Source organism: Anabrus simplex, chromosome 1 (genome assembly GCF_040414725.1).
Source record: "Anabrus simplex isolate iqAnaSimp1 chromosome 1, ASM4041472v1, whole genome shotgun sequence".
Lineage (NCBI taxonomy): Eukaryota > Metazoa > Arthropoda > Insecta > Orthoptera > Tettigoniidae > Anabrus > Anabrus simplex.
The window spans coordinates 917121966-917135060 of record NC_090265.1 but is presented as its reverse complement, the minus strand read 5'-3'; the positions used below and the strand labels follow the sequence as shown (position 1 = coordinate 917135060).

Here is a 13095-nt window from a genome sequence, read left to right as displayed (position 1 = left end):
CCAAAAAGAAAAGGAAAAAAACAAACAGTGACTGCATACAGCGAAGTGTGAAATTCGCTGAAACTTATTACTCGTTGAAGTGCTCATCATTATTATTATTATTATTATTATTATTATTATTATTATTATTATTATTATTATTATTATTATTATTATTATTATTACATGTGCCAATCTGTAGTACATTGTCCAGACTATGCCATGTTGGGTTATCTTTTGTGTGAATGGTCTGGAAGCTTTGAGACATGACTAGAAACTTGTAATATCACACATGCATAACTTTTGTGAATACAGAACAGGATTTAAAATGAAGTGTCATCACATTGTAAGACGAAAGTTGTTTGTTGGGTTTGTGAAGTACGTTGGTATGTGTTTTGAAAGTGTCATTGTGAGTTTTAATTGCTGTTGCAAGAGCTTGAATGTCTGCAAGATTAAATGAAATACATTTTGCCGGGTTCAGTGACTCAGACGGTTGAGGCGCTGGCCTTCCGACCCCAACTTGGCAGGTTTGATCCTGGCTCAGTCCAGTGGCATTTGAAGGTACTCAAATACGTCAGCCTCATGTCGGTAGATTTACTGGCACGTAAAAGAATTCCTGCGGGACGAGCACCTTGGCATCTCCGAAAAGCGAAAAAGTAGTTAGTGGGATGTAAAGCCAATAACATAAGATATGACTTCACTTCAACACTTTTTTGCAATTTACTCAATACACTTGCACTGGTTTCCCCATGCACAGCACTTAGTTTTTCAATAGCACCCTCTATGAAAGTGATAGAATCTTAAAGTGGCAATCCTAATGCTTCTAGATGTTTGTTGCTTTCTGGAAGCCAGCTGAAGTTCCGCTGATGTAGTCAATTTAGGAGACTGCTTTGGAGTCACTAAAAACCAGTTTGTGATTCACAAATAGATACAGCATGTTCAGGATCAAAAGTCTTTATAGCATCTAGATCAGAGGTGCTCAGTTGGGTGCCTGTTGAGGCCAGACCAGTGCAGCCGGGGTGGCTTGCAGTTTATCTAGCAAGCTTACTAACAGTGAAGCAAAAGACCGAACACACTTTGCAGGGAAGGGAAGCAGTAACGTCTGATGGTGACTATGGAGCTCTCCTCAACTACTCATTGAAATTATAAACTATAAATTTCATTTTTGTTCCGTATTGAAGTGCAGTTATAAGACATAAATTTTCAATACGATATATCAAGTTAGTAATATTAGATCAGTCTTGGGACTAGTTTCAGCCACTTAGTGGCCATCTTCAGCCAAATAAAATTAAACAGATTACGTGATAACAAAAACATATGTGCACCAGACAATGTTGTAGGAATAATTATAACATTAAAATACATATAATAACAAAAATTATGGTTATGATCTTCTTGTCATAATATGATGTCTTCAAGTTGACTTAGGCTAGCCATGAATCTTGGTGGGTGTGCTATGTACCAACTGATGAGCTAACTCATGGCAACCAGGAATGAGTTAGCTGGAAATTTATAATGTCCAATAACGGACCATTTATATTGGTAGGCTACTATAAATTTACTCATTGGGGCAAATATTTCAAGTTTGCTATGGGAATCAACATCTATATCAACAGGAAAGTTTATAATTTTTTCTCTTGGTAAACTTTTTGATCCAAGAAGCATAATGAAGGTAATTTAGAAAATGGTGAACTGGCTCGTCTAATAAAGCAAATTCCCATCCTATGAGAACTTTCGACGTCAGAATATTTTGAAGCATACACAGTGTTACTAGTTCATGTAGAGCAGGTAGAGATATTGATGTGATTGCCATTCTTCTTTGCCTGAAATCAGAATATGAGCATTTTGCGGTGGCTGCAGTGAAGGCCTATGGATTCCAGTCAGTAATGTTGATAGTGAGAGGGCATTCTCAACGTATTGTAATGTAATGTAATGTCTGAGAGGAGAGCTGCTCTGACTCCCAGTAATATGGAACTCGTGATCTCTGTCTTCCTCAGACTGATGTGTAAATTATACACTTAGACTCGTTAAACTGAGAGCTGATACAATTTTTTCAAATTTCTATTCTTTGATATAATGTGTAACACTATATGTAATCTAAGCAGAGGCATAACTCATGTATTTACGAGGGCATTTTTTTTTTCAACCTCCGGAGGGTCATAAATGAAAGACAAGTGTACGTATCCAAATGAATTTATTACCAAATGTTAGGTACAAAAGTGGTTACTTTTCAACATAATCGCCATGAAGGTTGAGGCATTTGTCATACCTGTGGACAAGCTTTTGGATCCCCTCTGCACAGTACGTTGCCGCCAGTGAGTTCAGATAGGCCCGAACGTTCATTTGAAGATCTTCATCCTCCTGGAACCTCTGCCCTCCCAGCCACTTTTTCAGTCCCGGGAAGAGGTGGAAGTCACTCGGCGCTAATTCGGGACTGTACAGTGAGTGGTCAAAAACGTCCCACCGAAATTCCTCCTGCAGAAGTTGTAGGGTGACACGAACACTGTGAGGGCGTGTGTTGTCATGAATGAAGAGGATTCCATACGTCAGCATGCCTCGTCATTTGTTCTTTATGGCCCTCCGCAGTCGTCGTAAAGTCTGGCAGTAAACAGCTGCATTGATTGTAGAACCCCGTTCCATGAACTCGACAAGCAACACACCCTTTTGGTCCCAAAAGACTGTAGCCATCATCTTCCTTTCGTTGAAGGTTTGCTTAAATTTCTTCGGTTTGTTTGGTGAGTGCGTGTGCATCCATTGACGTGATTGTTGTTTTGTTTCGGTGGTGAGGTACGGAACCCAAGTCTCAATTTTCTTCAACAAATCGCCACCTTCAGCCTCATAACGGGTAAGAAACGTTAACGCTGCTGCCATCCGGCGACTTTTGTGGTCATCAGACATCTTCGGAACCCATCGGGCGCACAATTTCCTGTAGCGCAGGTGTTCTGTTAGGATCTTGTAAACAGATGACCTTGAAACTGCAGGAAATTTCTCACACAACTTGCTTACAGTAAACCTTCGGTTCTTGCGAACCTCTTGGTCAATTTCGTGAACAGTGTCATCTGTAGCGACAGACTTGCGTTCTTGCCCCCCTTCATCATGAACATCGGTCCGGCCTTCTTTGAACTTCCTGCACCATTCACGCACAACACCATCACTCATAACGTTTGGACCGTATACTCGACTCATTCGTTGATGAATGTCAGCTGCACTATTCCCTTCTGCTTGAAGGAAACGTATCACACTACACACCTCACATTTGGCGGGAGCGTCAATAGAATCGGCCATGTTTCCGTGCCAATACCTTGGCTCACACTGGTGTGAGGAAGTTGGCTGTGACCACGGGTAGAGGGGAGGACTTGCACAGTCACCTTCTATGCGCAAACTGTTCCCACAGCTTGTGTGGTTCTTTACCTGTGCGATCAGAGGTTGGGAAAAAAAAAAGAAAAAAAAACGCCTTCATATATACTTATGCAAAAATACGTTGTTATACTGCAAATATGCTATCAAGTTATTGGTTTACCTTTTACTTCTTAAAAGTGGAAATAAAAATTAGCAAAATTATTGACAAAATAAAATAAAAGTAACTAAAAATATACTGAAATCACTGTTAAAAAATTATGAAATTAGGCAAAAATTTTCAACACAAACAGGTGCCTCTATCTATCACTTACATAGTCCACTTCATCTACATACTCATCTGAGATCTTGTTGGCTACTCCATTGTTTGCCTTATTTCCTCCTCTCCTGTGGAGAGTGTATCCATCTCTGCTTTATCTACATACTCATCTCGGCTAAGAGTGTATTCCTTCCTCAACTTCTTCTTTCCCTTTCCTCTCCACTTATCGTGACTCAATCCCAGCATAGCTAACATGAAAGCAATCCGCTCTTCTGACTTTCCAGTCAGAGACATGAGGTTGATTATTGCCATGTTCATAATGTTCTCTTCTGGTCAACCATTTCTCACAGTTCCCGTAGCATAAGAACTTCGCGTTGCTTCCAGGGAAAGCCTTAGCTTTTTCCTAGGTTGATTTAAAAGTGCTAGGTATTTTTATTTGATGGAGTCACCACTCTCAAAGGCATTTTATAGTTTCTGCCAGCAGGTGGTCAGGCCGCTCCTTACATGGAGTACAGACGTCTTTTTAGCCGACCCTAACCTGTGGTCAGACGCTACTCGATGGGTTCCACTGCCATTTTCTACACTGAGGAAACAATTACCCAACCCAAGGAAACTCATCTTTTTGAAGTTGTTGGTCACCTTTGGGGATTGGGTTATTTACTGACACTCAGCATTGAGACACAGACTGTATGGTCCACTCATTACCACAGCAGAGTAACCGGCCATACATTATTATTATTTTTTTATTCCTTAATTAGTCATCTAGGGACCATGATAAATTTCATTTTATATTCTGGCATTTATTCAATTTCCGTCTGATCCAGTAGGTTGTCATAAGGTCGCTGTGTGAGCATGGCTTTCATCTGACCACTTTGCATCAGTTGTCCATTTCTCATCTCGAAAAGTCCCAAAAGTTACAAGCTTTTTTCTGGAAAGGTCTTGTTTGGGCACGTCTTTTGGTCATAGGCCCATTTCTGATGCTCTTGCTGGTCCCAAGCCCAGATACAGGAGGAGGGTTGTCATTGGGGTGTAAAACAGATGGCTCGATAATTACCAAGGACCCTCCAGGACTGATAATCGTAGTTGTAGTTGGAGTGAGCAATTAAACTCAAGTTTATATTATTATTATTATTATTATTATTATTATTATTATTATTACAGCTATCTGTAAGAACTTATATTATTGTATGCATTAAATGGTGAAGAAAATAATGAAAACTGATTACTGAAATTCATCATATTATTTGTTTTTATTTTCACAGGTTTGACTTTAAAGGAATTATTGACTACATCTTCTATACGAAAACCAGTATGACTCCTTTAGGTCTATTAGGTCCTTTAGCTCCAGAATGGCTGAAGGAAAACAAAGTAGTTGGCTGTCCGCATCCTCATGTACCTTCAGGTATGTCACTGCACTGGCAAATATTTTATTATTTTTGGTTAGTTTTGTTTGAAATTTGCTCTTGTTGAACTGAGGTACTATTATTAATGTGGGTATGTAACCCCCTCCCCCGTACCTGAATGTCAGAGTTGTCAATTTCTTTCAGTCAGAATTAGAATACAACAAGGTTAAAGTTGAAAACCGGTCAATTCAGAAATGAAGCCTTTCCAAAGATATGAAGATTTTGAGAATATTTATATATATTCATATGACTCTGGCTGAGCCACCATCTAGTAGCGCCACCTACACACTACGTTTTCTTTGTCCATTCTGACACATCACAATTGTAATCGCCATGTCCATTGTTTTCACTGTATCCATCTGTGAATTACGTATGTAATAAATAGTGTCATTTTAATATAAACCTTGCTGACCTTATTACTTTCCAAAACATCGTGCCTTTACAACAGGTTACGGGCCCAGGATGCGCGTTTGGAAAGTGATTAAATGTGTAGTGATAAAATACACTGGAAAATAGACGCGTGAAAATATCGTGTCGCCGCGTACGGTTGGCGAGGTTGAGTTAAACATTTAGCCAAGTGTCTTCTGCGAAGAAATAGTGTGTGAAGATGAAGACTTCAAGTATGGTGCGCATGGAGACGTTGTCAAAGGACAACTTTGACACGTGGAAAATTCACATGAAGGCTGTGTTAGTAAAAAATCGTACGTGGGTGTACGTAGCTGGGATAAAGGTTAAACCGAACCGGTTAGCGAGAACGTGGCCACTATTACAGAATGGGAAGAATGTGACAGTGAAGCAATGTCAGATGTCATCTTGGTGATTCAACCCTCGGAATTGAAACAGGTAAAACATTGTGTCACTTCGCGCGAACTGTGCCTAAACCAGAGTCGATTTCCCAATCGAAGGGGCCAGCGCTGAAAGCAACATTATTAAAGCAGATTGTACTTCAAAGAATGAGTGAAGACGGGGATGTACGCATCATTTGCGCAGATTCTTCGACGCCGTGGGCAAGCTCAATGGTATGGACGTGGCAATCAACGATGATTTTTATCCATATTACTTCTGTATAGCTTGCCAGTCAGTTTCGAATACTTTCGGTGCACGATAGAATCTCGCGACAAACTTCCAAAGCCCGAGGTATTACGCATAAAAATTGTCGAAGAAAGTGACGCGAGGAGCAGTGATCGGAAGAACATGATGCCAAACTGTATGACTGTTGAATGAAAATACAAAAACAAGAATTATAGCCCACAAGCAAAGTCGATAAAGGCGAAAAAGGAGGATCCATATCTCTTCATTGTTATCGTTGTAAAAAGATAGGTCAAAAGGCGAAGGAGTGCAAATCGAGTAAAAATGATCATGACAATGATCACAAGGCCGAAGGAAGTACCTCTTTATATATTACATCAGAACTGAACTGGTGCAAGATCGTGACGGATCGCGACGGATCGCGTCGCAGATACAGTGTGGTGCCTCGACAGCGGCTGTACATCGCACATGTGTAAAAATCTGGACTATTTTTCACAAGTAGAATATGATGTTTCTGACGATTTTAAAGTTAGCGAACAGTTCTACAACGAAAATAAATGCAAAATGTGTTGTGACAATGTCAATGAACATTGATGCGATACATTATATGTACCTGATCTGCGTACTAATCTACTCTCAGTCGGGAAGATCGTAGACAGGGGTCACCGCGTAGTGTTTGACAAGACATCTGCTCGAGTTACAGATGCGAATGATAGTACCTTATTCATTGCACATAGAAAAGACAGACTTTATTACGTTAATGGGTCGTGCACCGAAGAACAGGGAAAACTTGCCCGAGCTGAAGATACGCGCAAAGGGTCTGTTATGGACTGGCACGTTCGATTGGGGCATCTAAACATACCGGATCTGCGTCAGGCAGTGAAGAATAAAAGGACAGAGGGAATTAAACTCATCGATACTGAAGAGGATTTTGAATGTGAGATCTGTCTCCAAGGAAAGATGTCACTTACCTGTTTTCCGAAGAAGTCCGATGCGAGAATGGAACCAGGGGAATTGATTCATTCCGATATTTGTAGCCCAATAGGGTTTCCTTGAATGGAAACGCGCGTTACTTCGTCACATTCGTCGACAATGCGTCTGGATAGTGCGAAGTGAAGTTTCTTCGCCAGAAAAATGAAGTCTTTAATGAGTTTCAGGACTTCAGAAAATGTCTGGAAACACAGAAAAATGCGAAGGTAAAGATTTTGCAGTCTGATAATGGTATGGAATATGTGAATTCCCGATTCGACACACTGTTGAAAAGCTGTGGGGTCCTACGACGCCTGACGATTCCGCGTAACGCTGAACAAAATGGAGTAGCGGAAAGGACAAACCGCACACTCGTCGAGATGGCCAGATGTTTATTAATGCAGTCCGGACTCCCTCCTTCTTTCTGGGCAGAGGTTATTTCAGCAGCGAATTACATTAGGAACAGATGTCCTACAAGTAAACTGGGTGGACGAACTCCTTACGAAGCCTGGACTGGAAAGGTTCCAAATGTTTGTGAATTTGAAAGATTTGGATGTGAAACCTACTGCCTAAATCGATCGCCGAACATAGGAAAATTCGACTCTCGGGAAAAAAAGGGCATATTCCTCGGATATGCGGAGCAGTCCAAAGGTTTCAGAATTTGGATACCACAGGAGCAAAAAGGGGAAATCTCACGTGATGTCACGTTTTTGAAAGGAGACAGAAAAGAGCAAAAACACGATCTTGATATTTTTCCAAGTCAGCACCCAAATGTAGAGCACTTTGATGAATATCATCCCAGGATAGAGCCAGAGCAGGTTGATCCTTTCATGAATGTAAATATAACTCCTAGAAACACAAAATGTACAGAAAGATCCGGATAGTTCTGAAGAAGAATTTCTTGATTTTGAAAATGAACCAGAACCAGAAATACGACAATATCATCATGCTCCAGGAAGACCAAAAATGATTCATTCGGGCACATGAGGCAGACCTCGAAAGCTTTACCAGGAACACAATGGAGGACAAATTGATTCGGTATGTCTGGCTGAGGTTCCAATTCAGATGGCATTTTCAGGTCCACAGAAAAATGAGTGGATGCTGGCCATAGCAGCTGAATTTGTCTCTATTCTAAGAAACAAGACCTGGAATCTTGTAGACCACCCAGAAAATAGGACGACAATTGGAAGTCGTGTAGTCCTTAGGAATAAGTACGGAGCAAATGGTGAGATCACAAGAAGGAAGGCTAGACTCGTGACCAGGGGTTTTCCCAGAGACCAGGTATAGATTATACTGAAACATTCGCACCATTAGCACGACTCAGCTCAATACGAATGGCTGTTGCGCTCGCTGCTCATCATGGAATGTATGTCCGACAGTTCGATGTAGCAACTGCATACTTAAATGGAATTGTTGAAGAGGAAATCTTTATGGAAGTACCAAACTACACTAGAGAAATACTCAAATTCATCGTACAGGAAAGCAATGCAACATCCGAGATCATAGCTGAAGCCAAGAGGATGCTGAAGATGTTGAACAAGGATTGTGTGCGCCGTATTAAAAAGGCTCTGTATGCCTTGAGGCAGGCTGGCCGCTGTTGGCACCAACGCTTGAACGAGCAATGACTAAAGCTTGGTGTCAGAACAACGTCCGGCGATTCGAGCGTCTATGTGAAGGGTTCTGATGCGGATGCTCTCCTAATAATAGTTTATGTTGATGACATTTTAGTTTTGTCACGGAACTCGAGAGAAATTGACAAGCTCCATAAATTTCTACAAAAGTTATTTGAGGTCAAAGACCTGGGAGACATTAGGTACTGTCTCAGGATTGAGTTTTCTCGAGACGAATCCGGTATCATCTTGAAACAGAAAGGTTATGTAATGGACATCTTAGATCGCTTTTGGATGTCTGATTGCAAGCCCGTGGCCACACCAATTGAAGCTGGAATTAAACTGTCAAGATCAAATACTTGGTCCAAGGATGATGGCGAGGGGCCCCCCTACAGAGAGCTCATACGTGCTCTTATGTATATATCAACTGCAACACGTCCAGACATATCTCATGTAGTGAGTGTCTTAAGCCAATATAATGATTCTTTTGGCAAAGAACACTGGCAAGCAGCAAAGAGGGTAGTGAGGTACCTGAAGGGTTCTTGTGATGTGGGAATCACCTTTAGAAGCGATACCAGTAATTTAACTGGCTATGTAGATGCTGATTGGGCTGCATGCATCAACAATCGCAGGTCATGCACTGGCTTTGCCTTTACCATGTATGGTGGAGTCGTATCTTGGGAATCCAGGAAACAGCGGACAGTGGCATTGTCATCCATGGAGGCTGAATATATGGCCTTGAGTGAGGCTTCAAAAGAAGCAGTGCACTTACTATGACTAGCAAGGGAGATAGGCATTAACAGTGTGTTGACTGTACAGCTATGTCCAGCTCCATGGCTAAATGGTTAGCGTGCTGGCCTTTGGCCACAGGGGTCCCGGGTTCGATTCCCGACAGGGTCGGGATTTTTAACCTTAATTGGTTAATTTTGTAGGCACGGGGGCTGGGTGTATGCGTCGTCTTCATCATCGTTTCATCCTCATCATGACGCGCAGGTTGCCTACGGGCGTCAAATCAAAAGACCTGCCTCTGGCGAGCTGAACTTGTCCTTGGACACTCCCGGCACTAAAAGCCATACGCCATTTCATTTTGTACAGCTGTATAACGACAACATTGGAGCTCAGAAGTTTGCTGGAAATCCTGTTTTCCACTCTCAGACTAAGCACATTGATTTGCGACATCATTTTGTACGAGAGGTTCTTTCATCTGGGGACATTCACCTCGAATACTTATCAACTGATAAGATGCCTGCAGATATATTAACCAAGGGACTACCGAAGGATAAGCACTGGAAGTGTTTAGAATGTCTGGGCGTCAGAAGACTGAAACGTTGAAGCTGGTTCAGCCTTCGAGTGGGGGTGTTGAGAATATTTATATATATTCATGTGGCTCTGGCTGAGCCACGATCAAGTAGTGTCACCTACACACTACGTTTTCTTTGTCCATTCTGACACGTCACAATTGTAATCCCCATGTCCATTGTTTTCACTGTATCCATCTGTGATTTACGTATGTAATAAATAGTGTCATTTTAATATAAACCATGCTGACCTTATTACTTTCCAAAACATCGTGCCTTTTCAACAGAAGATATAATCTGTTTTCATTCTGTACACATTTCAAATTCATTTTGGAGGTTTTGCACCATACTTTCGTTACACTGTGTATTTACATCATTTCATTTTATGTAACCAAATTTCTAGACCTCTTTGGCGATAGTCATTAACTCTACAAGTGCCAAAGGTGGATTTTTCAATGTTGTGCGTCTGTCTGTAGTGCCAGCGCTGAGAAAATGGTCGTTCATAACAGTCATGATAAAGATACCTCAGGTGACATCTACTCATATAAGACACATACTAAGTTATCAAGCATAGTTTGAAGTTTGGATTTTTACTGCTCTCAGGAGTTAGGTATCTACATAAATATTCCATCCTCTTTGCTTTGGAATTTCATTGTTTACATGTGGTCAAGATAGCGACTTGAGATGCCAACATTGTTGGCAATATTGACCTTATTGAGGAATTAACAGATGGAGGAAGTAATGTTAATAATGTGAACACGATGAAATTAATAGTATTGATACAAGTAGTGACAGTGGTAGTAAGCAAGAGCAGATTCAAATGCCGGAAAGCGGTAATCACGTAAGTGACTCAGAGACTGATGTACCTCTTCGATGCTGCTAATGCAGGTGGAGGTAGGCCTACAAGGAGACAACTATAGTCCAGCCGCTGGTTGTCCGGCCCTGACGTTTCTCAGACAGTGTTGCCGATTTTGAACTGTGCGATATAAACAAACGTAAACTCCTAAAATATTTCACGCATACGTAGATCAGATTCTGTGTTAATGCAATGGAAACATACGGAAATATGTGAAAATTACCTCTAATATATTGAAAACCAGGAATAGTGTAATCTTAATAATAAAACGTTCCAGTTAAAATTCCTCGCACTCCAAGAACAGAATAAATATAGTAACAAAACATTCCAGTCAAAATTAAGCACACTCGGAGAAAAGAATAACTGTAACTCGATAATAGTAGACTATAAACATAATATAAAATAACAGCATTAAAACCTGATCTCTGTAAATAGTATCACCATACTTAAAATAAGTCAGAATAAAAAATAAAACCCTGAAAATAGTATCACTGTGGCAATAAAAATGTCGCTGTTACAATAAAACTTCAACATGCTCATGTAATAGTAGTGCCGAAATAATAAAATATTGCAATAAAATGAAACAAATTATGTACTCACATTAACTAATCCAAAGGGAATATGCCACACTCTCCAAAAATATTGGTCCCTTCGTCCTTGTCACTCGTGTCACTGGAGTCACGTCCTTGTCACTCATGTCACTGGAGTCACTGCTGTCATCCTTACCCACAGAAATAATTTCTTCCACTCGACGTTCATCAATTCCATCAGCTTCTTTTGCCTTATGTAGATCTTCCCAGGAGTGACTCATAACACTTTTCCATTTATCTGCTATAACAAGTTTGACTGCCTCATGCACTAAGCTTTTGCCATCAGTGAGACGGAAAGATTTGTTATTTTCGGCAGCATATCCTTTCACTTGTGCCCAAATTAGCTCGATTTCATTGAAGTGGCAGTGGTAAGGAGGAAGCCTAATTATCCTCTGACCCTGAGGCATAGCAATGGAGTCCACTTTGTTTGATAAAAATGTTGATTCCCATAGGGAACCTGAAATATTTGTTCCGAATGAGTAAATTTATAATACCAATATAAATGGTCCGTTATTGGACATAAATTTTCCAGCTAACTCATTCCTGGTTGCCAGCATTTCACCCCATTGTGTTAAGTTGGGTTCATCAGTTGGTAAATGGCACACCCACCAAGACGCATGGCTAGTGCATACTGTGGAGGCCACTGCATAGGCTATTTGGAGCCATCGGCAGAGCCAATGCACTATGGGAATCAACATCTTTATCATCTGATGGCCAGGGTTAAGAGTTGGGATGACAGAGCTGGAAGTTGATGTTTTGCAAGGAGGTTACTCTCCTTTCCAGAATCATAAATTAAGCTTGCTCTGAACTGCACTGGTCAGTACAAGACATGGCTCCATGTAGTCTGAAAATAATCTGGCGTGCAATATCTGAAGTCTCGGTGATCAAAGTGAGCCATGCATTGCTAATCATTTGCTATTTTGGTTTAGTATTCATTATAGAAATTATGCTATTAGATATCAGGATTTAGTGTAAGAATATTTTATTAGCACATTAAATACAGTATTTACAAGTGATTATTTCCTGCAAAATTTTGGGAAGCATTGACCAGCACACAGTATCAAGTTCGTATTCAGAATCATTTGTGTGTTTTTGTAGTTATTAGGGACCTGAAAAATTAGCATCTGTTTGTTTCAAAATTAGCATCTATTTTTTCCAAAATTAGCATCTATTTTTCCAAAATTAGCATCTATTTACAAAGTTAAAATAATCGCAATCTATTATTAATTTTAACGATTCCAAGTTTATGAAGTGGAATTATTGTCCTTGGTTCACACACAATACAAATTCATTGTTCAAATGAAAGCATTGCCAGTACTTTGGCATTGCTTTTTTTCAAATTGCACCATCTGTCTCTAGCACTGTGTTGTAATGAGACAACACGCGCTCGCTATCTGCATTGTTCGTTGGGGTCCACAACAACTCAAGACAGTATTTAGCAAATATGCTGAACTCTGTCTGAACTGTAGTTAATGCAAGCATGGCATCACATTTTTCACCTTCTTGCATCTGGGTTTGAATTGCATGTTTTAGAGAACAGTAACCAGACCAGATATTGTTTCATGAGAGATCTGTTACTCCAAACAATTTCTCAAGCTCATCTAATTTATCAGTGTTATTCATAATTATATTTTTTGGATACAAAGCTTGAGAAATTGACATAAAATGCTTATGGTTAGGGTCTATAACTTTCAATGTGGCTAGCTTGCACTCTGAAGTCTCTTTTTACTTGGATAGTAACATGA

General features: G+C 40.4%; 1 protein-coding gene across 1 annotated transcript in view; it reads left to right on the top strand.

The window, feature by feature from the left end:
• The window catches only part of twin (CCR4-NOT transcription complex subunit 6-like twin), a 201766-nt gene that overhangs the window by 163495 nt on the left and 25176 nt on the right, over window positions 1–13095 (top strand). Inside the window, exon 7 of the mRNA XM_067148532.2 lies at window positions 4858–4997. Coding sequence (XP_067004633.2) covers window positions 4858–4997 — 140 coding nt within the window. The remainder of the gene's footprint in view (window positions 1–4857; window positions 4998–13095) is intronic.